A 23,943-nucleotide genomic window follows, 5' to 3' on the forward strand; every position below is an offset into this window, starting at 1 on the left:
TTTCACGGCCGATGGATAACTTGGAGTTCTTTAGCACATACTTATGTCTATGATCTTCATTTAATAGTATTCAAGTTCAAAGCAATTCGTTAAACGTCACTAGTTTATTATTTAGTCGAAGGTTTATTAAACAGAATTTGAACTAATTTGCATATATGACCTTTCGCCGCCGACATTGTCACGCTTTCTCTCGTTTCCTGAAAACATATAATTGAAGGGTTATGGCAGCTAAGTTTACCTTTATAGTTTAAATTCGCTCCCTCATATAAAAGAAGAGGGTTTCTTAAATTGTTGCTGTTGTGATAACTTGTAGGATGTAGCAGATACAACTAGACTAAAGGTCACTGTGGCACAATCTCGTCCGCGGTGAAACTCACAAAGCGTCCGGTTTCCGTCCTCGAAGCGAAGCGACTCGAAAACTCGAAACGTTGTTGCTACGATTCGTGCAGCAGCACTCCGGATAATATTTTCAAAAGCCGCTTTCTCTTGTTTTCATGTCTTTTAACTTTATGAGTGTAGATATTGTTTAATTGAGTGCTGGCCATTTCACTAAGAGTCCCGATCATTTTGCGATCTAAGAACTCCCACTCGTTTGCTTGCTTACATAAAATATCCAATTAAATAGACTGAAAAGTCCCAGGATCGACTCTCCACCTCTTCATGTCTAAGGCTACTGTTATTATCTGCTTTACAGCCCTGAGATGTCCTTAAGATGTTTTTTGGGGGGCTTCGAACAGTATTCCCTTCTCCCATAATCACTCTAAATTTTCAGCGCGGCATGAGAGCAATACAACCAGTGACGTCACTAGGCTGTTTTGGCCGCGCCAAGATGGCCGCCAATTTTGGGCTTAACCAGCCAATTTCGAACGGCTGAAAAAGCAGTTTTCGCTTACCGTATGCGAAAAAAAAGTCTGCAGTTTTTCCAAGTAAGGTTGAAACTTTATTACTAAGCAAAAATCTCACATACGAAAATTTCGTTTCAGTGGCACTTTAAACAAAGAACTGTATGCATAATAAATGTATGGGGTTATACGGAAATCTTGCCGAATGGAACAGCGTATATCCAAGTCTCGATTTTTCATGAAACAATTCTATGCCGTTCGGACAGAAGCTTGAGAACTTTGTACTTTCCGTTCGGTTTTGAAAGTAAGTTTCTATAACGAAAGACACATTATTTTGATATGGATAATAGTGAAACTCTGAAGTAAAATATCAATACATTTTCTAACAGGCATCGTTCTCGCCATGCGGCAGCCAAAAAAGCAATCGTTTGGTTTTGACTTCGAGAGTCCGCAAGTATATTGAAAGGTGCAGTAAACGCGCTCGATTGCAGCGCCTACAGACCTCATATTTCAACACATACATATTTCAACAACGAGAATTTATAAGAGAAATAAAATTTTGACCTGGAGTGGCTAGAGGAATTTACATCTGCGTTACGACTTCAGTGAAAATTCTACCCGATCGGCCAGTTTTTGATTTCTTGAAGGTCTGTTGGTGATTTTATCGAAGGGGTTACGTTTAGTTGGAGATCAACCTTCCTCGTGCCAATGCCCCGCCAGGTATAGGTAAGAGGGACTGGGACACGTTAAAACACGTTAGGACAGAGGCAGGTGTTGTGCGCACTTGGACCGCAATCCTAAGGGTTTTTGCGATATATCTGTTCATCGTTTTCTCGGTTTTCGCTCAGTTTTTCTTTACCAAAATGTTATATTTGGAAACTTTGAGAGTAGCCAAGTCAGATTTTGGTATTGGAGTTCTTACATTTAGAGCTTGTCAAGGTAACTTAGGGCATTTCTCGAACAAGGTAAAATTCATGAGCTTAGGCGCTCGCCTGATTAATTTATTCATTAAACTTGAATTAAACAATTTTCTCCTACATCCCCTACTAAGTATTGATTTTGTCCAATAGTGTTTAGTTGTCTTCAGGAAGGTTTTTGACGAGACTAGAAAGGCGTACATTTTTACCCGAAAAATGGAGAGCCTGGGTACGAGTTTGTCGAGCGCATCACAGATCGAAGTCGGGCATTTTGGTGTCATGTGTTTCTCTTTCGTAAATATGCTGTTTTTTGACTATCGGCTTTTGTTCACACGTAGATGAAAGTTGGTAGAGGTATTTATGACTGTGGTGATGTATCGGTCACAACAGCACGGTCGGCGAGGTCAAAGAATTGATACAAGAAAGCCAGAAAGTCACATGGGATCGTGTTAACTTAGCTCATGGGGGAAATTAAGCTCGTAGCTTTTTCTCTTGGTAAGAGAATTTGCTGGTTTCCACTCGCTTTCTCTCCTTGTGGAGTCCAAGGTAAGCTTATGTTCTTGTTAAGTTTTGGTTTCATTGTTTCGTTATTGTTTTATTTTGTATACACACACACACACTGAAATTCTGTGTTAGTATCCGACGGAAGTTCGAAATTTCTTAAGCTCATTTTAAAATACTTCAAGTAAGAAATTCGAATTGCCTTACATGTATCTTTTAGTTTTGTTGTCGTTCACACTTCACTTCTTTTGTATTCCAATTTTTCAGAGATGGTGTGCAAGTCAACCTACATGTACGATCGAGTAAATTTACTCCTAAATGTTTTAGTGATCATGGATGGACAAAACTAAGTCCAAGAGACTGTGTAGATCTACTTTTTGCGAGAGAGATATGCTGTCCAATTGTGAAATGAAGGATTTTAGCAAATTGAAATCAAAACTTGGAATAATTATGGAGAAGAGAATGCTTGATACCTGTCAACATAAGTATGTTCTGTAATCATTGGGCCATTCCATTTAATATCCACACTCCCCCTATTGAGGCATTACTTGAAACCCCCCTCAGATATCATTTATATAACTTTCCCCAATAAATGATATGTTGAAGACGTCTGAAGAGGTTTTGCAAGTATGAAAATTAAAGTCGCAAAATTTCTGGGTGGGGGAGGGGTGGCCAATTTATCTAAATCCAAGGGGGTACCCTCTCAATAATGATATCTGAGGGGGGTTTCAAGTAATACCTCAATAGGGGGAGTGCGGATATTAAATGGAATGGCCCATTGCAACAAGCTATTAGAAAAGACATATCTGTAATCCTTTTGAATATAACTGTATTGTTAGCAAGATAAGCACAAACAATTACCAAGATATGTAGGAATAAAATACCATGATTTGTGTTACCAAGAAAGAAAATTATTGTTAGTTTACTTACATACACTACAATATGTAGTACCCTTATTATTGATTGCACCAAGCTGGGGGGGGAGGGGGGGGCTTCTCACTGTAGTTGACTAAAGGTGCCCTTTTTTCAGGCTGGAGTTATTCTAAGACTTAACAGGACAGGGATTTCAAACATTAATTATTTATCCCAGAAATAAGATGTAGTGGGGCCACATTAGGTTTGTGAAAGGTGGTTCAAGCTAGAAGCCACATGTATATGAAAGAGAAGCCTTTTCTGTCAAAAACACTATGTAAATTGGATAGGGTTTTGACCTTGGGCAGAGCCTCCTGTTATAAAAGTTTGTTACTTCTCATCCTCCTCCCCATGGACATAGTTATATAGTAAAAAAAAAACTTATGAGTTGTAAATAAAAACATCCCCTTCACTTTGGGTTCAAGATTGAAACAAAACTGTCTGAAATTCTTATAATATTGAAGGAAATACTTTTCTTTCTATAGATTTCCCATTTACCAGCAAACTAAAATCAAATTGTTTATATTTGATATAGCTTAAAGTAAACAAGATTTTGTGGAATTCGGGCAAAATACTCTTGGCAGTCTTGGCATTTTCAAGTTGATTGTCTAAAATAAATGTTAAAATCATGTATTATAATTTTTGCATGATATTATTGTTACACTCAGTTGTTTTGTAATGTTAACTGAACAAGGTCCATAACCAATTTACGTTGACCCAAAATGTGCTGCCAACTCCCTAGTAATATACATATACCATAACCAACTTCAGTGACTAGGTGTCAATTTTGGACTGATTGGTGAATATGGTGAAATCTCATTTAATGATTTCATTTTGAAAGGGACTGTTTGACACTACATCATGTCATGTACAATTTAATTTAATAACAATGTTACAGTTCCAATAAAAATTAATTAAAATAAGCAGTCTGTGTATACAACCTGTTATTTGATTTTTGCATTTCTTTTCTATTTCAAGCAGTGTGGGTTCGAGCCCTGGCTGGGAACATTGTATTGTGTTCTTGTGCGAGACACTTTACTCTCACAGTGCCTCTATACACTCTGGTGTATAAATAGGTACTGGCAAATTTAATGTTGGGGGTTAACCCTGCGATGGACTAGCATCCCATTCAGGGGGTAGTAGAAATATTCCTAGTGGCTTCATGCTACAGAAACTGGAAAAAGAGCTGGCCTGATGGGCCGCTTGGCACACATGTAGACTTAACTTCCACTTCTAAGTTGCTGTTTGCTTCCTTTTCAGAATGAGGGCTTGTGCAAAACGTTTCATATGAAAATGACTTGATTTTCATGAGAATGAACATACAAGTGACATACATTTTCATACGAATAGTTTCGCACAAAGACTTGTTTTGCCAAAGAGGCAACAGTAAACTTGGGATTGGCCTATTCATCCATTACCTGGCTCAGGGAGCCTTTGAGTGTCTTTGTCAAGTAGGTCGAAACTTTAGGTCGCTCACGGCTTTCAGGTACTGGTGCTTGGCCTAAAAGTACAATTAATCAAAAGCTTAGATGTTTTCCTACACGGCGAATGTGATGCAACAGTATGCGCCAGCAACTTGTCGTCGTTTCCACTGAACGAAAATTTCCTTTTTTACTGTTTACTGGCTGTGCTATTGAGGTCACACATGTCGGGTTGAGCACTTACATTTCACATTTTTCAACTCTTTGAAAATTTTATTTCTTGCTCAGGAGATATTTGATTCTGTGTTCTTCTAGAACTAGGAAAACCCGTATGTTCTCGTAAGTTATAGCAATTGAACGTACGTCAAAACATACTAACTATGGTCAAAACTGGTTCAGTTTTAACCGCATCGAATGTGTAATTTGTTTGTACTGCAGTACTGATTCTGATGTCACAGTACGCGGTAGTTCTTTAAGCACCCTATCGCCTTCCAAATAATGCACCTATCAATGTTAAGCCGCTGGAGGGGGGAAGGCCGTGCACAGGCGGGGGTTTTGCCATAATAAGTCTGCCCGTGGTTGGGACTTTAACTCTTTCGCCGAGTCCCGGGAGTTGGAACTTTTGACTTCAACCGTTAGTAGACTGGGCCCTACCGACGCCATCTTGGATATCCGCCATGACGAGAATGACTGGAAACAAACTATACAGAATTGGAAGGCAGACAATGTTGCAGATCGCTGGTTGTGCATGAGATGCTCAGAAGTTTGGTGTTGAACTGAACATTGTTGCAGATATTCTGTAAACAAGACCTTTGTTACAGATCTTAGTTTTTAACTCAATTGCTAAACATCACTGATTTGTATTTTGAAAGTTGTGTATGAAAACAAATTTCTGAATCCTACATAACATGAGACTGTTTTTAATTCAAGCTCAAATGAATTGAAATTATGAAACATTTTACAGGATAGTGTTCTGTGTTCACCTTCATACATTCAATTTGCAATGCATGTTGTTTCTAAGCATGGTTAGTACTAAAACGAACTGAATTATTGAACTTCGTCTTTACGAGCCCGCCATGTGCAGTGTATTATTTAAGAAATAGAAAGTATGTACCATGTTTCTATCGTGTTTTATTATAAATCTACTAGCGTGCTATCACGAATGCCGTTCTCTGATTGGCTACGCTACTCACTATTTAAACAATAGAGTGTTTCTGTCGAGGAACTATCGGCTGATAGTTGCCCCGCGGAAATTTGATGTTCTTAAAACAAATATTTGCCCGAGAAGCGAAGCTTCGAGGGCAAATATGCTAGTGTTAACATCAAATTTCCAAGGGGCAACTATCAGACCGATACTTCCGAGACATAAACACTCTATTGTCTTTTTTGCTCACCACTAAATTTTCTTCCGCGCGCCAGTTCAAAATTCATATTGAATTATTTTCAACTTTTTTAGATGAAAGCCGTGAAAGCCAAATGTAGAATTAAAAAAAACAAACAAACAAAAACCCTCTTAATACAAATTCAACTGTTTATTTTCTATAAGCCCTCTTGTTTACAGAAATATTTTCACGGACGAGTACTATCCATCCGGGCATTTTCCTCGGACGGGCACTATGGGCTGATAGTGTCTCTCCGCGGATGAACACTATCGCGTCACGTGATCAATTTGAACTAATAAAAATCGGAGAAAATTTAGTGGTAAACTATAATCTGTGATAGTGAGTAACGTAGCAGTGTGCACTCTTTAACAAAATGACGGCCGCTTCTTGGCAATTTCGAAGTGTCTGTGAATAGGATTTAGATAAAGTTTTGAACGACTGATAGATTTATACTAAAACAATTAGATTATTCGCTCTCGATTTCTATGCGTGATAGTTGACGAGGGCGCAGCCCGAGTCAACTATCACGCGATAGAAATCTCGAGCTCACGATCTAATTGCTTAATAGAAACAGGATTTTTAACCAATCAGCGCGCGTATTTCCCTAGGACTGTTTTGTAATATGAATTAGTGAATACATCTAGGATCTTGAGTCCTGTTATGGGGCTTTTTTCATATTTTTCTACTACAGATAGAGGTTAACATTTTATTTCCATCGTTTCTGTTTGAAATGTAAGTAATTAAAATGTCACAATGGTGTAGGACATAAGTCGTGATAAAAATTTCCATGTTGTCTGTCTTGTTTAGTCAGTTGTCACAATTTTAATATAAATTAGGTGACATTTCTATATTAAACAGACGTTGCATTTTGAAGTTGTTGTTTGTAGCCTTTTATTTACAACTTTTTGATATGTAATTCTTTTTCAGTTATGACAGACCTATGCCTTTTTCTAGATAGAGGTGGAGAATTTGCATTCTTTTGAACAACACTAATATCCCTGGGTTGGGGAATTTGCACTCTTTTGACCAAGGTTAATTTCCCTGGGGTCGGGAATTTGAACTGAAAAGATGATCGGAGTTCAAATCCCCCGCCTTTGCGAAAACACTTCGAATCAAGGGAAAAGACGTTTGTTCTCAGTGGCTATTAAACGAAACCAAAGGGTAGTCGCCTAACTAATTTCTGTGGAAACCGTTAATTTTGTAAGGCCTAAACATGTTAAAAGCACGATTTCCATCGAAAGACTGCAAAAGAAGCGATACTTTGAACGCAAAGTGGTTATTTCAGTGGGCGCGATCCATTCAACCAAAACTTCCGGAAATTTCGGTCTTAAACTGAATGGATCGGTTCGGTCCAACCAGAAAAGCTTCGAAAAAGTCGGTCCACCTTTCGAGGTGGACCACTCTTCTCGGTTGGAGCGGTCTGATCGATTTGACCATTCCGACCCATTCTCAATCCCAGTACCTCGCTGTTCGGTACTTTTCATGGATGGTGTTACTCGTACATCCATGTGTAGTTACAACAAGTCTGTAGCTGCTTCGCAAGCCAAGTGTATGTTTTGGCTGTTAACGGCTCTGAAAGACGATTTATTTCCTCTGAGAATTTAAAATGTTCTTTTCGTCATTCGAAAGTGGTGTTTGAATTCATAAGGCAAATATCTGGGAATGGTCTGCTCGAAATAACCCGTTATACTGGTTAACTGAAACAGCTCACACAATAATTAATAACATTGATATCACTATGGCAAGCCGTTTGTAGCAAAATTCAATCCTTGCAATATATGTTTAATCCTTTAAATAATGGTTTTATTTAAACATATAAAAAGGCATTCAATCCAATGGCAAATAAAATTTTTGGTTCAATTCAATCTTTTAATTTTCATGATTCAATCCAATACCTGGAATATTGATTCAATCCAATACCTGGAATATTGATTCAATCCAATACCTGGAATATTGATTCAATCCAATACCTGAAATATTGATTCAATCCAATACCTCGAATATTGATGCAATCCAATACCTCGAATATTGATGCAATCCAATACCTCGAATAAGGATTCAATCCAATACCTCGAATATTGATGCAATCCAATACCTCGAATAAGGATTCAATCCAATACCTCGAATATTGATTCAATCCAATACCTCGAATATTGATGCAATCCACCTCGAATATTGATGCAATCTTCCTGGGCCGAGCGCGGCCAACAGGAACGAGAGTAACTGAGCACTAGAGAGCACGGAAAACATCCAGGTGATCTGACCGTAAATAATTAGTAAAAATAGAACTGTAACCAGGATAAGACATATTGGAATAAAAACGCTCTCTGGTTAAAAATATATTGAAAACATAAGCTTTCGGCTATCAGTCTATAGCCTTTCCCGAATGAAAAATGTGGCGCGCAAGCGAAAATATATACGAATGGGGTGCGAAAAATTGAGAATAAAAACAAGCGTGAAAAAAGCTAGAAGATAAAAATGTAAATGAGGCCTGATTACAATAAAATCGAGTATTGCCTAGGCAACGGTTTTGAGTTATTTTCCGCGTCGACGGTTTTTGTTCCGGGCATCCAACCTCCCTAGCAGCTTTGAAGGAAAAACACGTGAAACCAATCATGTTAGGGTCGCGTTAGAAGCTAATGGTTACCCACCGGCTGTTATTTCTAACATTCTCAATAAGAAGCCACCCCCATCTACAGTTCCTCCACCAGAAGAACTGGTTTCTATGTTCTTCAAATGGGCTGATCCATCTAATATGTACCAGGGTTTTGCATGTCTCCCTTACATCAGCGGCCTAACCGAGCCCCTCACAAGATTACTCCGAAAAAATGATATCCGAGTCGTCAACAAACCACTTAAAACCCTTCAACAAGAATTCCCGTCACCAAAGTTCAGACAACCCTCAGATTTTCAATGTAATGTTGTTTACAAAATTCCATGTAAAGACTGCCCTTGGAATTACATAGGAGAAACCGGAAGATGCTTCCAAACCCGAAAAAAGGAACATCAACGAAACTTGAAGAACTATTCAAATGGCTCTAATGTTGCCAACCATGCGTGGCAAAACAATCACTCCATTGATTTCGACAATGCTTGTGTCATTGACAAAGGTAATTACCGCGTTCGGAAAACACTAGAATCTTGGCACACAGCAAAAACCGTGGACGCGGAAAATAACTCAAAACCGTTGCCTAGGCAATACTCGATTTTATTGTAATCAGGCCTCGTTTACATTTTTATCTTCTAGCTTTTTTCACGCTTGTTTTTATTCTCAATTTTTCGCACCCCATCCGTATATATTTTCGCTTGCGCGCCACATTTTTCATTCGTGAAAGGCTATAGACTAATAGCCGAAAGCTTATGTTTTCAATATATTTTTAACCAGAGAGCGTTTTTATTCCAATACGTAAATAATTAACCAATCATCTTCAAGGAGCAATTATTTTTAAAACCGCACAGAATTCTTTGCGCGCCTAGTAGAGCTTGTCCTGACCTTCGGCATGTAGTCCATCGACACATCGATAGCGCTGTGAGGATAAACATGGCAGTTTTCAGTCGGAAGGCTTTTTTTCTCATCATGCTTTGGTTGTGAGTGGAGTTATAACTTTACTACCGAGTATTCTTAAAGATTTTTAAACTAAGAAAAGTTTAGTACACGTTTTATCTAGACCAACAAAGTCAGTGAGTTGGCTTGTGGGCCTTCTACATGGGCACATGACATGTTCTCTCCCGCAAGAGGTGGTTGAACCTTCTTTCCATTGATCCATACATTTAGAGGGCGTATTCAGCTTTGCTGGTTGAAGGGAGTGTGTGCAGAAGACGCAAGGAAGCCATCTGTGCTGTTCGAACTAAAGATGGATCTTGTACAATCGGATATCTTTCCTCCGGATTCTCATTGGTGTCGTCGCAGAGATCTTAAACAATGGCGATTCCTCGATCAGTTACGGGACTTTGTTCAACATTTCTCGCAGCTTCGTTGTTCCAGGCTCTACTTCCACGGGCCAACAATAGTTTTATTCTATGAGGTTTTTTGTGTCCTACTACTTGTAAAGTTTGCTCCACCCATTTTCCGCCGCTTGCTGTCTAGAAAGACGGTTTTTCTTCTTAAAATCGTGCGCTCGAAAAGTGCAGGTAATCATGGCGCGTTCAGGGGACAAATCTTAAAACTTCCAAGGTCTTGTTTTCACTCCTAACAGCGATAAATTACTGCTTTGGGCTTTAAAATAGTAAGGAAAAATACAAATCAATGCTTAGGTGGCCTCAGTATGGAAGATCAAGTAGTACAGAGTCCGTAGGACTTTCTGATGAAGAAGGTTTTCTTCCTACAACCACCGCGAGGCTTAACTGCAGAATACCCTGCCACTTCAAAGCTAACCCCCAAAATTGACTGGATACGCGGATACGCGGATACGAGGATGGAAAGAAGAGAGACCCTGGGGACGAAGCTATGAGCAATAGGAGTGGATACGCGGATACGCGGATACGCGGATACGCGGATATGAACTTCGCGGATTAAAAAACAGAACACTACTCTAATAGTTCTGTCGGAAATACTATTTTACCATTACACTTATCCTTTAGTCACAAATTCTAGTTCAACGGTTATAAAACAAAGGATTACTCTGATCGTTCTGTCAGAAATACAATTTTACCATTACACTTATCGTTTAGTCAGAAATACTATCAGAAATACTAGTTCAAAGCAAACTTTCGTGTCCAACTATTCTAATTTGTAAACACGTGCAACATCCTTCAGAAATACGATAAACAAATCTTTTCCACGGTTAACATACCGCCAAATAAATTCGGCCAGATATGACGAATAATGTTCTTTCTTCCTTCCATGCGTAGGAAGGTTCACTTTCATCTGCCTCCAGTGTCCTTCCTGTTTATTTGTGTCATAACCCTCAGGACTAACGAACTCTACAGAGTGGTTTACAGTTTTGTGAATGTATCCGTACTTATCTAGGTTCACATACGCTTTCCAGCAGTCGCTCACTATGGTGGTGCCTGGTTCAATCCATTCTTGTACATGCTTCAATAATGTCCCTTCAGTCCTGTCTTCCACGCATACAATGAAGCACTTTCTCGATTCCTCTTCGATTCCGCCGAAAACCCACTGTCCCTCCACTACATGCCCGCGATGATACTTTCTCTTTCCAATCTTCGATTCGTCTATTTGTACAACTTTTCCAGGTCCTCCAAGTTTCTCTCGGTTTTCAAACAGTGTCACTTCACAAAGTTCGCGACAAAACGTGTCCCAGTCCACTGCAGTGTGGGAGCCAAGGCCAAGTTGCTGTTTAATTTGCCATTGCTCTAATCCTTGGCTCCACCAGTACGTAAATTTTATAACCTCTTCTATGGACAGGTTGGACTGTTCAAACCAGCTTCCTTCTCTGATGCTCTTTTCTGTTCTGTGCCTTTTTCGTCCAATTTGCCTCCTGCATTCCCAAACATAACCATCAGAACGGTCACTGCACTCTCGAAGCTTCATTTCGGAACAGCAAATGTCACATATACGATTTGTCGCAAGAAGCTTTTCTTTTTTTAACTATTCAATGGTGTAGTCTTTCGTCCAAAGGTGATTTCGAAGCAGTTCATCATACGTCAAGAAACCAGTTTCGTTATTACGCCTTCCATAACTTCCTATAGAATGTGAACATTGTACACCTATTTCTTTACGCTCAACGGCCGCGCACCCAACTTGTATTCCTATTTTTCTTTTATGAGTCACAGAGTACATTTTCTTCCAATTTTCTCTTTACGCTTCTGATAAACGTGCAACGCATTACAAAATGTCCTTATCCTGTTTTCCGAATGCAAATTGACAACAAATGACCATTAATATTTCCATTCGCTTTCTGTTTCTTACACCGACAATAACTTCACACGCTTTGTTATAAGACATCTGATAAACGTATAGCGCATTATCCTATTTTTCATATGCAAAATTTACAACAAATGATCAATAATATTCCTTCCGCTTTCTGTTTATTACACTTACAATATCTTCGCACGCTTTGTCATAAGAGAAGACATTTGTTAGAGCTTCTATTATTCTTCATCAACAAACAATACCACCAATCCCACTGGGCACAGGCAAAACCCAAATAATAACTTTGCGCTGTAACAATAATTGAAATCAGCCCAGTCAAACAACCAAAGACAATATTTTATGGTTTAGATAGCTTTCCTTTTGTTATATTCATTTACCCCCACACGAACTCACGGTAATATTATTAAACGTACGTTCTTATACAATTCAACTTTCTCTTTAATTTTATCGCACCTCGGTAATTCAATAGCACGGAAACCTCCAACAAATAAAACATATAAATATGACCTTGTTTCCATACCTTTTTACTCTAATTCCTCTTTATGTTTTCAAATTCATTATCTGTAATTATCAACAATTTTTCATTTTTGGTGTCAAAAAAAAAAATGACATGTTTCGCACATTTATGACACAATAAGCCCCTATAGCGTTTCAACAATAGAAACAACAAAGCAAATGATACGCTAACATGCCGACAAATAAATCCTACACAACGTTCTCTCGCCCATAGTCAAGCTGCACTGGCAATACTAACAACTACTTGATCTTGTAAAGATGTCTTCTTCTCGTCTTGCGAAGTTGCGAAAACAACCAGACAGCACCTGGGCACTACTTCAAAAACGTTTAATCGCGCTCCCGGATCCGTTCGAAAAACTTTTTCTGCCTAATGTTTGGAACTTGATCGTCAACAAGTCTCATTCCTTGAGCACTAATCCAGGATACGTATCCACAAGTCTTATCACCACGACAACTTTCATTGCTGGATCAGCAAGTACACTTGTCACTGGCACTCAAGAGATGCCTCTAAACATCTATTCAATCTTCGTTGGTCCACCGACGACAGGGAAATCACAAGCCATTAAAGAATGTGCTGTTTCTCCGATGGTTGCAGTGGTCAGGGAAACAGATTCCTCATCTCCAGTAATTCAAAAGTGCACATCCTCAGGACTTATAAAGACAATCGCTGACAACAAAAAGGGATTCCTCTTGTCCGGTGAGATTTACGATGTCTTATTTAAATTACTGAAGTCCGACGAAGAGAACGCCACTGGAGACGTGCAAGTTCTGTGTCAGCTATTTTCTGGAGAGGAAGCTTCATACAGGTACGCCACAGAAAGAACGCGCGAGATTGCATCAAACACGCCTTTTTCCATACTTGGTGCTACACAAGTTCCGTTTGCCGCCCGCCTTGTCACGCTATTAGACCAGGGACACGGTCTTATTGACCGATTTTTAATAACATTTCCAAAATGCCTCAGGCCATCCCCACAAGAAACGAACCAAGCAGTGGAAGCATTAAAGGAAAGTGCCCTTTCAAATTGTGAAGATATATTCATAGAAATCGCTAGATTGCATACATCGCGCTCAAGCTACACACTGACGCAAGAGGCAAATGACACTGTCAACGGTCTCAATGAAGAGTTCATTGCAGAAGTCAATGAAGCCATTACAGAAGGCAGGACCCCGCCAGAGACAAAAAAGATCGACGTAATTCTGCGCGTAGCTGCCGCACTCCATATCTTCAACCATGTCGCTTCGCAACTTCTCGAGCATACACAACCCACACCGCCAGCAGACAAGATTGAAAGATCAACACTCCTCAGTGCCATTGATTACGTTACTTGGGCCGAAGCACAGAAAGAAATATTTGTTGAGGTAAGCATTGTACATCGTATTTCACTTCCCCTCATCCTATCTCTCTGAGATACAAAACATGTAAACAAAACACAGGTCTTCCTTTATAATACAACGTGATAACATCCAAAAACGCGCAGCCGAATAGCCATAGTCACGTAAGTAGCGAAGTGTCAATTTCTCGTTCTAAAAACGTGAAAAAAGAAAGTAATACACAAACTGTGTAGTCGCGTAGCAAGGCTTAAAGATTTGTTTATAGTTCGAGTGGCCGGGTATTCTGCAATTTCTCCCCCACGTACATACCCTGCCATACACACGAATTTCCACGAGACCGCTTACGCCGTACCCAGTCGGTAACTAATTTGAAATGCACGTAATTTTAAATAATGTCACAATGGCGTACCTATGCATTGTGCTACACCGTACGCAGTGTTGTCTTTTAACGACTACTTTACCAAGGGAAATAATAACCCGTAACATGGAGAGTACATTCTACGTTCTTTTAAGAGTCAGAGCCCAACAGAGCTAAACAGAATGTATGTTTTCCGTGTTAAAAATGATAGTTTACGTAAAATAAGCTAAAATAGCACATTTCACAAAGAATTTCCAACCGATTTTGTGCTTCGAAAAAAATTACCCTAAGATCACACAGCGAAGAACCTAAGAGCGCGCCTAGCAATAAAAAATGTGAATACAAATCATTCGTTCTTTAAAACAACGACCACGCTTTCCAATTCATACGAGTATAGTAGCGCACATCTGTATTTTTTTGACCACAAAAACAAACATGTCCCCCTTTTTTATGTGATATTTTTAGTTCCTGGGCGAGTTGATAACACCAACACTGGACGACGAAAAACCGCAGCCGACAGCATTAGCAGTGAAGACCGCCTGCATCCTATTCTCCGGACCTGTCTTCACCTTCAGGGCATTCAAGCAGAGCGCCACTCGAAAGTTGCGTGGGATTGCGGAAGCAGAATTTCGAGATGCCATAGTCAGTTTGGAAAACTCTGGAATGGGAAAAATCTTTTCCTTCAGGATCCCGCGAACCACAAACCCTGTCACAGTTTTTGTGAAGAATAACCCAGATTCAATAACATGGCCGAGTGATCTGTGCTCACAAACAGAGTTTCGGCAAAAATACCAGTTACCAACGCATCGCAGTGTCACTCCTGCCATCAAGAGAGGGTTAGAATCAAGAGGCCATGTACCCTCAGGCTTTTTCAGTGATTAACGACGATCATACGAACTATGTACAACACATTCCCATATCTTTTTGAACTAATTTTTGTCGTAAATGATATTCTGGTTCCATCGGTTAAGAACATTTTCCAATCAATATAAACTATGTAAAATATTTTCACATATAGTTTTCGAAAAAGTTTTCATTAGTTAATGTGATTATTACATTTCAGATTGGCGTGCTACAGTCAAAATGGTTTTAAATATTAAAACATTTTACACTTCATGGATCAAAGTATCTTCGTCCATTAATACTTCGAATCTTGGATTATTTCTAAGGGAGGGCTGGTGTTCGCCACCACGTATCCACGTATCCGCGTATCCACTTCAATATACACTTGGATTATTTCTAGGGGAGGGGTGCTCTTCCCAACCACGTATCCACATATCCGCGTATCCACTTCAATATACACTTGGATTATTTCTAGGGGAGGGGTGCTCTTCGCCACCACGTATCCACGTATCCGCGTATCCACTTCAATATACACTTCGATTATTTCTAAGGGAGGGGTGCTCTTCGCCACCACGTATCCACGTATCCGCGTATCCACTTCAATATACACTTCGATTATTTCTAAGGGAGGGGTGCTCTTCCCACCACGTATCCACGTATCCGCGTATCCACTTCCATATACACTTGGAATATTTCTAGGGGAGGGGTAGTCTTCGCCACTACGTATCCACGTATCCGCAGTCTTCAAGGAAGCAGCTTTGAAATGGCAGGGTATTCTGCAGTTACTCCCACCGCGAAAATATGAAGATCAGAGCGCTTTCAGATCGCAGATTTAAAGCAGCTTTTCGGACTTAAGGAACAAAAATGGTGATGTACATTATTACTTCGAAGTTGAATTCAACTTTTGGAACGACTGGTAAAGCCACAGGCGTTAAAATGTTTGGAAAAGCGGTCGGCACGAAAAACTCAAGCTGTAGCGTTAGCGTAAAGAATAATTTGAGCATGTGGTCATGCAGCGAAGCACGTGTGCAAAATTTTGAACAATTTTTTGCTTTTAAATAGGTTTCTTCGCCTCAGCTTGAATGAAAATGTATTGTTATTGACCTTTCTTACGCATTTCTTTCATTTGGTTCCCTCTATTTGGGAATTTTAGGTTTTAAAAGTAAACAGTAACTTGCACGCTGGATTTCTGCATATGTAATTTAAGGCGACCTCCAGGCGCTTTATTTATTTTGTTTATTCGCTTCGTTCAAATATTTTCGCGTCTTATTAAGCTACTACAGAACCGCTGGGAAAAGAATCAAAATGGCCACTAATTTAACTCAGTTGAAATACGACTGATCTCAAAATAATTCGCTTGTTTTTGTCGTCTTTTTGATTTACGACTTTCATCTTTCTTTCGCAGCGCCGTCATATTTCGTCGCGTGGCGACCAAATTTCTCGATTTGTTGTTTTCAGATTGATTTTACAAGAGTTCTTCGCTTTTATTTTTCGTTGTTTTCTCAAATGTTAGCCGTTACAAGAATGAAATTCAGTTGTATTTGGTTTCGTTTTTTTGTCCTCCAAAGTCAATAATTAACTCATTTTCGCAAAGTCAATTTTCTTTGCTTCTGTGGGACATTTTGTCGTGCGGTAAAGAAATAATATAATTTCTTGTTTTCTCACCAGTTTTGTACATCAGGTTGAGTTCTTTTTGTTAACATTTTTTAATATTTCGACCCATCATTTATTGAACTTTATATAAACGATGTCTTGAAACCTGATCTTGTGTCTGTGGTTACTGCGCATATGGTTTATTTTTGTGCTTTCGCTCGCGAAATACTTGCAAAAAACGCCAGGGAATCAGGGGTGTGGGTTAGTGCATGTTTGATTGTTTGAAGTTGTGTAAGCTGTTCATAAACTGCCCCTGTGCATTTTTGGACAGTGTCATAGTCATCATTTCCCAACCAAAGAGCAACTGTTACACTGTGCTCAGTAAATTATAAGGCTCGATGATTTTCACTCTGACACTTTTCTCCCCTGTGAAATGGCGTGACCATTTCAGCCATGGGAAACCATCATGATGCTGTTGTTTGGTGTTGTAACTGCACTCTGTACACCTGACTGACTTAGAAATAGTGTAATGTAATTCTCAATGTCAACATAGCCCACAACTACCTCTCCAAATTCATTAAAGGTCAGGCCAATCTTTTCTAGCAATTCTTGGCGTGTGCCATTCAGATTATTAATTTTTTTTCTTTACTGAGTTTGAGAGCGTTTGATCGAATGGTCGACCGAAGTAGTGCGGTGGCCGACATACGATAATAATAAAATGAATGACTAAACAAAGGCAAACTAGAGATCGATGGAATACAGTACCTTTAATACTGTATAGAAAGTACACTATTAAAAGCAAATTGAAGTAAAACACCAAGTGATTTTCAAGCTCACAATGCGATGCCGCCAGCGCTGCATGTCGTGCGATTCAAGTACTCAATCGCTTCCATCCAAGTGTAGAATCGAAAAGATTCACCGTCGAAAGAGACTTCCCAACTGTCCAAATCAACACTTCTCATATTTACAGCACAATTCCGAGTTCCAAGCGCGGTATAAGACAAGACAAAATAATTCTGAAAAGCAACACTCGCTCTGGCAGTGACCGCCATCATTCAAATGCAAACTCACGACTACGCACGGGCCGCCTTATGGGATACGGCAATAAAGTTTTCTCTCCAGTCTCGCGCAATGACGTCACCAGATCACCTGGATGGCGGGGCGAAGGAGAACTAGATTTAGAAGTCAAGTTTCCTAAGTTTCTTGCAGACGTCTTGGATAAAACGGAAATAATTTTTGAGAATTTTGACTCAGAAGTTGCAGAAGCGCACGCCGAAGTTCTTGATCAAACCATTAGTCTGCTTAGGTAAATGAGGCATTGCTACAACCGAGACACAAGGGACACGGAGAATTTAGATTCCATTACTGTCGCTTTTGTAGATGTAAGTTAACCAATTTTTATGTGACAAACATATTTGTTTATTAAAAGCTGTGTGTGCTAGCTTTTGGTGGCAAATAATATAAACTGTGGCAAATTGTGCTACCACATTGGTCTTTAGTATTGTGCATATTTCTGCTGTCCGATCATTACTGGCACACTAAACTTTGAACTGTAAACAAAATTTTTGCTGTGCTATGTAGACAGTCAAACATTTTTCTCACAAAAACTGCTTGTGTTAACCTGGCTTTATGTTATTTTTGAAATAAGAACCTTAACATTTTACAAGACAGCAATCATTGAACATTGGGATGTGTTTTAAGTTTTTCAATGTTGTTGTCTCATGTTTTGCTTTAGTTAACCCACCTGTGGTACTTCTTTCCTAAAAGCGATGTTTTTCTTGATATTCTATGACAAACATTGCACCAATTTGTTGTGAATATTATCGGGTACCCAGGGCTCAAGGCTAACACTACTGCCCACTAGCCACACATTTCAGTTTTGAATAGTAGATTTTGCACTTTCACTAGCCATTGTGACAATCATAATGGAATGGAGTACTGGTCTACTGGATGAAAACAAAATTGAGAATTATCCTGAGAAAGTAAAACTGAAGAGGATAGAAACTAATGAAAACAGGGAAACTATGAGTGGATTTCACGGAAATAATTGCCTCAATAAGCATATAAATATTTAACTATTAAATGGAGATAAAAGAAAATGGTAACACTGATAGAAGTATATCAAAGATTGAACATGCCGGTAAGCATATTCAAGAAAAGCAGGATTCGTGTTTGTGGGAGTGAAATTTTCTTAGTGATTATTATTAACATTTTAGATGTAACAAGAAATGTCCAAGATTGACCACTCTTATAAAAAAGTCAGTGAAACTGTGTATTAAAAAGGCTGGCTGGTGCAAAGTTAGTTTTGGCTAGTGACATGAGACCTGTTAGTAGCCATTACGCCATTGCACCAAGAATTTAGTCTTGTGTCCTGGGTACTTTTGAAAATAAGATAACAAATTAACGTTGCAACATTTTAACATCTGTTTTGATAAGCACCTGAAAAATCTACAAGGCAGAGTAGTGCACATGGCAGTTATAAAATGCCCTGATTTCTCTTCAGTTTAGTTGTGTTGCTAGCTAGACGTTAGGCATTCTGTAATTCAAGCAGTTTCCGAGTTTTGTATATCAATGAAAAGAAAGATGAGAAAATAATTTACTTGATACAGGGTGAGGTTTTCTGTTGTGAATTGAGTTGCAAAAATACTTAAGTGGGGCCATAATCTCCTTTACCCAGCCCACACGCATGTAGTATTATGCAACTGTCAGTTGCCCAAGTTTAACTGTCACTAGTTGTAGAGCCTCTTGGAAGATGTCTACTCCCATTTGACTTGATTCTCTTAAGGGATCTACCCTTTCCAATACAAATGACTGCACTGAATCATGTTGTCCCAGGTCAATTTCTTCAACTACAACATTGTTATCACAGTCCAATGGAGTTGGACCATCAGGATCATCACCATAGTATTCAAAATCATGACTTTCCATTTGAAAGGGGGTTTTCAGGCTGCATCATATGATAAGCCACATTTGGTATGGCAACCAGTTTTTTTTCTGTTCTTACATTTTGGTGGTTGAAAGCTTCAGTGAACTGGCAAAGAGCTTGGTTTATCCTTGGTTGAAAAACTAAGTTTAAGGTGAAAAGATGCACTGAATTATCAGTGTCCAGGATGCCTGACAATTCCATACTATAAAAAGTTTAAAAGTACAAGTGGGAAGCACAACGGAAAACATCCCTCCACAATCTTTCAGTTCGTTGGTTGTGTTGATGGCCCTGCAGTGAAGCTGCCCCTCTCCTCTCTTCTAACCTGCACCATTGTATCGCACACACCGTTTTCAACACCATGATATACTCATACTCTCCAAGACCAAAATTAGCCGTCTCTCTTAGTGGCATCCAGAAACAATTCAAGAACTGTTTCTGCTTTATTGTTGGCACTACATTTCAAAAACTTTATTCTCCGAGGAAATCCGTCTATACAGCCGTGAATTAGTATTTTCCATCGGATCAGAGAGTGATGTCCATCCAGATGCCAAAGCGAATTTACGCACCCCATCTCAAGACAGTAGTTTGGGGATCTAATTTTGTTAACCTTTCTCTTATTCTTTTCCGTTGAGCCCGTAACCCAATGGACTTAAAGAAACCTGCAATGAAGTTATATCCAGTAGCACTCCCGTGGTTAGAAATGTACTCTTGACTGATTTCGGTTCCTTATCAGATAAGCTGTCGAAACCCCTCATACCTTCTAAGCCATACCGTCTGTTACTCTTCTGTGAATTGTCCATCTCGAAACTCCAATCATCTCTGTTATTGTTGTCCAGATGAATCCTAGTCCTCAAAGTTTCTCAAGCACCTCAACAGGAATTTTAAGTACAAATTATTAGAAATTATTAGAAATGATCTTCCATGATTTCCGCTTTTTTCGCTTTCTATCGTAATGGATTCCGCAGTAAAAATTGACGGAGTAATAGCTCTGCTACGCAACACACTGAGCACATCTACAAAAGCGACAGTAATGGAATCTAAATTCTCCGTGTCCCTTGTGTCTCGGTTGTAGCAATGCCTTATTTACCTAAGCAGACTAATGGTTTGATCAAGAACTTCGGCGTGCACTTCTGCAACTTCTGAGTCAAAATTCTCAAAAATTATTCCCGTTTTATCCAAGACGTCTGCAAGAAACTTAGGAAACTTGACTTCTAAATCTAGTTCTCCTTCGCCCGCCATGTTTTCAGTGCTCTCTAGTGCTCAGTTACTCTCGCTCCTGTTGGCCGCGCTCGGCCCAGGAAAATTGCATCAATATTCGAGGTATTGGATTGAATCATTATTCGAGGTATTGGATTCAATCAATATTCGAGGTATTGGATTGCATCAATATTCCAGGTATTGGATTGAATCAATATTTCAGGTATTGGATTGAATCAATATTCCAGGTATTGAATTGAATCACGAAAATTAAAAGATTGAATTGAACCAAAAATTTTATTTGCCATTGGATTGAATGCCTTTTTATATGTTTAAATAAAACCATTATTTAAAGGATTAAACATATATTGCAAGGATTGAATTTTGCTACAAACGGCTTGCCATATATCACCGTCCAAATCGTTATCTAGCTTTAATACGAGAAACAGTGATCCAACATCCTCCATCTTAAATGAGCGCGAAACTCGTTTTGCGAGTGGAATGGAACGAGCCGTTCGGACCCGTTGCGATCCATTGGACAACAAGAAATGTTTGAACCTCAGCCCGGAAATTTTGGCTGAATGGATCGCGCCCAGTGTCCCCAAGATGCCGACCCAACGAGCAAATGACCTGAAACGAAGCTAATACCAGCGTGCATCGCGGTCCTAGTGCGCACACCACCGTACCTGGGACAGAGGGTTCTGGGGACGAGAATGGTGTCGCGTGCGAAGTCACGTTTCTCGTGCCCAGTCCCCTAATTGTGCAATAACATATTTTTTAGGGTAAGAAAAATACTAAATCATACACTTAAAAATGGACTAAATCTTTTCACAGCACTGAAATATTTCATTTCCCTTTCTATTTTATACTATTTTCTTCGCGATCGCGTGTTTAAAAACGTTATATAACAACTGTTTGCACGTGAATATGGAAGCCATATTTGTTATGTAAGGAAACCAGCTGCACGTGCCGTAACGTGACAACCAATCATATCGCACATTTCCTTTCCATCTGAAGGATGGAAGAGCTGTTGGAATCTTGTTGACGACATTCGTATCGAGTTATTCCTGTAGATCGCAAATGAGTGTACATTCTGTTGGGAGTATTACGATTGACTATGTCTAGCCGTTCGAGTTCAGCTCCCCCTAACCAAAGTAAGTCTTGGTGAATTAGAACTATAACAAAGATTTATATTCGTCTACTGAAGTCACGGGCTGAAGTGTGCGAAGTTGAAGCTTACATCGTGTCTAGAGCAGAAAAGTTGTGCCTAACTCTACGACTTACATTTAACTTGAGGTTACTAGCTTGATGGACCATGGGACTAAATCGTCAACGAGATCGAGTACGAGAAAGACTTTTCAATTCTAGCAGGCTCTACATTATCACACATATACCCATTTCTTCCCTCTGGCTGTGGTAACGTCGCTGGTTTGAACCTCGCTCGAAATAGCCAGTTGTTTTGATTTTTTCTGCCCATTGGGCTACCCTGTGTTATTCTCTTTTCCAACCGTCAACAACTTTTGTACTAACCGTAGTGCTAACCCGTGATTTGGTAATTGCTTATCCGTAACTGGCTTTTCTATTTTCCAGGCGATGGCGACAGCGAGTCGAGTGACTCTGGTGTTGATACGCTGTCGATTTCTACGAGAAGTAGTTTCCCCCCGGATTACATGGATTTGGACGAATTTCTGTCCGTACAAACGCAGAACGGACAGGAAAATTCAACAGTCGCTACCACAAATACCAGAGCAGAGGTTCCTCCCATACCAGATTTCTCAAAGGCGGCTGCCGATGTAAGTGTGTTGACGTCGATGATGTTGTCGAAAATGTCCTCTCTTCCTTTGAAAGTCGATCCAGCCGTTTTTCAATCCCTGCAAGTGAACACTTCTCAGCCACCAGAGACTAATGCAATCATTCAGTGGTGCAAAACAGTTGGAGTGACCAGGCAGGAACACCCCGAAGCCATGGGTCCCGAGCCGGGCAAAACACCGGTACGAAGGCGTCGCAATTCCAAATATGTGTACAACCCTCTGCCGATCACAAAGAAGGCTGATAGGAAATTCTTCAGTCAATCAGAAAAAGACGAAAAATACTGGGAACGCAGAATAAAAAACAATGTGGCCGCCAAAAGGTCGAGAGACTTGAGACGTCAGAAGGAAATCGAAGTCTCGGAGAAATTCAAGATGCTCGAGAGGGAGAATGCCAATCTCAAGGAGGAAGTGCGCAGGCTACGGATGAAAGCTTCTGAGCTTGAAAAGAAACTTGCTCACTTCCAAGGTGCAGATATGTGATAAAACACGGACAATGTACAGTTGCGATGTAGTTATAACTACAATGTGACAGTAATTTATAACAACTTGTTACATCTCGTGCTCTGTACTACCCTAAGTTTCTGAGTGAACTTGTTGTAAATAGACTGAACATACAGGCTGGTGAATGTAAATATAAGACTTTGCGAGATGGTACGACTTGCATTTTTCTCTGCAAGCCCGAGACTTTAAAAATGGGAGCATGAGGCATTAAACCATAAAGGCAGTAAGGCATCCTTTGTAAAGACACTCGATGAAATCAGGAATTTGTGACTTTCTTAACTTTGTAAAATGTTGAGTCTGACTGCAAGTGCACATAGCTGTTAGAAAAAGAGAGACTGCCAGATCTGGGAAATGTGAGACCCATTGTTTGCCACCCGTACCAAATGTTTTGCGTTCCACCACTGTATTGTGCGGAAGATATCTGTACCTTTGTTTGGATTTACCCTCCCTTTCATCCCTCCCCCCAGAGCACCATCCAGATTATACTTTATACTGTTGTTTGAGCAAAACTCTCTGATCAGATGGTTGGGAACCTCTGGCTGAAGTAACGATGCCCATATTAGGTAACAATCTGTACATAACAAAATTCCATTCTAGTACTGCACTGTCACTGGTGAAGTCTAGTCTTTAACCATACTTAAGGTTTCTAATAAGTAATACATGCATTATGATGTATATACATTATGAACATGGAGTAATGAGGCTCTTTGTAGGAAGCTAATGACATAAAACATAGTAGACTATTTGAATCAAAGTTCCAAGTGATGATACTTTGCTGGTTATGATTGATGCAAGAGTGCAAACTTAATTTAAGACTGAATTTCCAAATGATGGGCCGTCCTTTCAGTCACCATTGGTGAAAATAATAAAGCAGGAACATTTTCTCTAGTAAGGGGTGTTGCTTCCATTTTGGTGTGCAAAGGAAGCCCCCCCTCCCTTGTACGTGTTGCATAAGCTGTTATGATGGCTGTAATCTTTGATCTAATATTTCTGTAACAAAAATAATCAAACTACAGGGATTATTAAACAGTGCCACAATGATAACCCTGATCCGG

General features: G+C 39.6%; 3 protein-coding genes and 1 long non-coding RNA gene across 4 annotated transcripts; 2 read left to right on the forward strand and 2 right to left on the reverse strand.

Annotated features, from left to right (window-relative positions):
* Positions 1 to 3,719: 3,719 nt before the first annotated feature.
* LOC145497841 (uncharacterized) lies at positions 3,720 to 19,126 on the reverse strand. Its single transcript, XR_014050734.1, has 3 exons — positions 18,198 to 19,126; positions 4,591 to 4,673; positions 3,720 to 3,780 (listed from the first exon to the last, which is right to left on the reverse strand). It is a non-coding gene; the product is annotated as an uncharacterized LOC145497841 (long non-coding RNA).
* On the reverse strand, positions 10,317 to 11,516 carry LOC145497371 (uncharacterized). Its single transcript, XM_081477189.1, has one exon. The coding sequence runs from the start codon at positions 11,467 to 11,469 to the stop codon at positions 10,696 to 10,698; it is 774 nt and encodes a 257-aa protein (XP_081333315.1). The 5' UTR covers positions 11,470 to 11,516; the 3' UTR covers positions 10,317 to 10,695.
* LOC145497404 (uncharacterized) lies at positions 12,413 to 14,899 on the forward strand. The gene is made up of 2 exons (XM_081477214.1): positions 12,413 to 13,686; positions 14,483 to 14,899. Exons 1-2 carry the CDS (start codon positions 12,586 to 12,588, stop codon positions 14,897 to 14,899), a joined length of 1,518 nt encoding a protein of 505 aa, XP_081333340.1. The 5' UTR covers positions 12,413 to 12,585.
* Positions 19,127 to 21,616: 2,490 nt separating the features above from the next.
* On the forward strand, positions 21,617 to 23,941 carry LOC145497799 (hepatic leukemia factor-like). Its single transcript, XM_081477661.1, has 2 exons — positions 21,617 to 21,730; positions 22,167 to 23,941. The coding sequence occupies exons 1-2, from the start codon at positions 21,694 to 21,696 to the stop codon at positions 22,865 to 22,867; spliced, it is 738 nt and encodes a 245-aa protein (XP_081333787.1). The 5' UTR covers positions 21,617 to 21,693; the 3' UTR covers positions 22,868 to 23,941.
* The last annotated feature ends 2 nt before the right edge of the window (positions 23,942 to 23,943 follow it).

This window comes from Orbicella franksi, chromosome 9, assembly GCF_964199315.1.
Source record: "Orbicella franksi chromosome 9, jaOrbFran1.1, whole genome shotgun sequence".
In the NCBI taxonomy this organism is placed as follows: Eukaryota; Metazoa; Cnidaria; class Anthozoa; order Scleractinia; family Merulinidae; genus Orbicella; species Orbicella franksi.

Excerpts from the sequence above, each read along its gene's own strand:
- LOC145497799 (XM_081477661.1), top strand. The coding sequence starts at position 21,694 with ATGTCTAGCCGTTCGAGTTCAGCTCCCCCTAACCAAA. Across the intron at positions 21,731-22,166 it reads TTCAGCTCCCCCTAACCAAA|GCGATGGCGACAGCGAGTCG; the intron begins GTAAGTCTTGGT and ends TCTATTTTCCAG.
- LOC145497404 (XM_081477214.1), top strand. The coding sequence starts at position 12,586 with ATGTCTTCTTCTCGTCTTGCGAAGTTGCGAAAACAACCAGACAGCACC. Across the intron at positions 13,687-14,482 it reads AGAAAGAAATATTTGTTGAG|TTCCTGGGCGAGTTGATAAC; the intron begins GTAAGCATTGTA and ends TGATATTTTTAG.
- LOC145497371 (XM_081477189.1), bottom strand. The coding sequence starts at position 11,469 with ATGAAGCTTCGAGAGTGCAGTGACCGTTCTGATGGTTATGTTTGGGAA.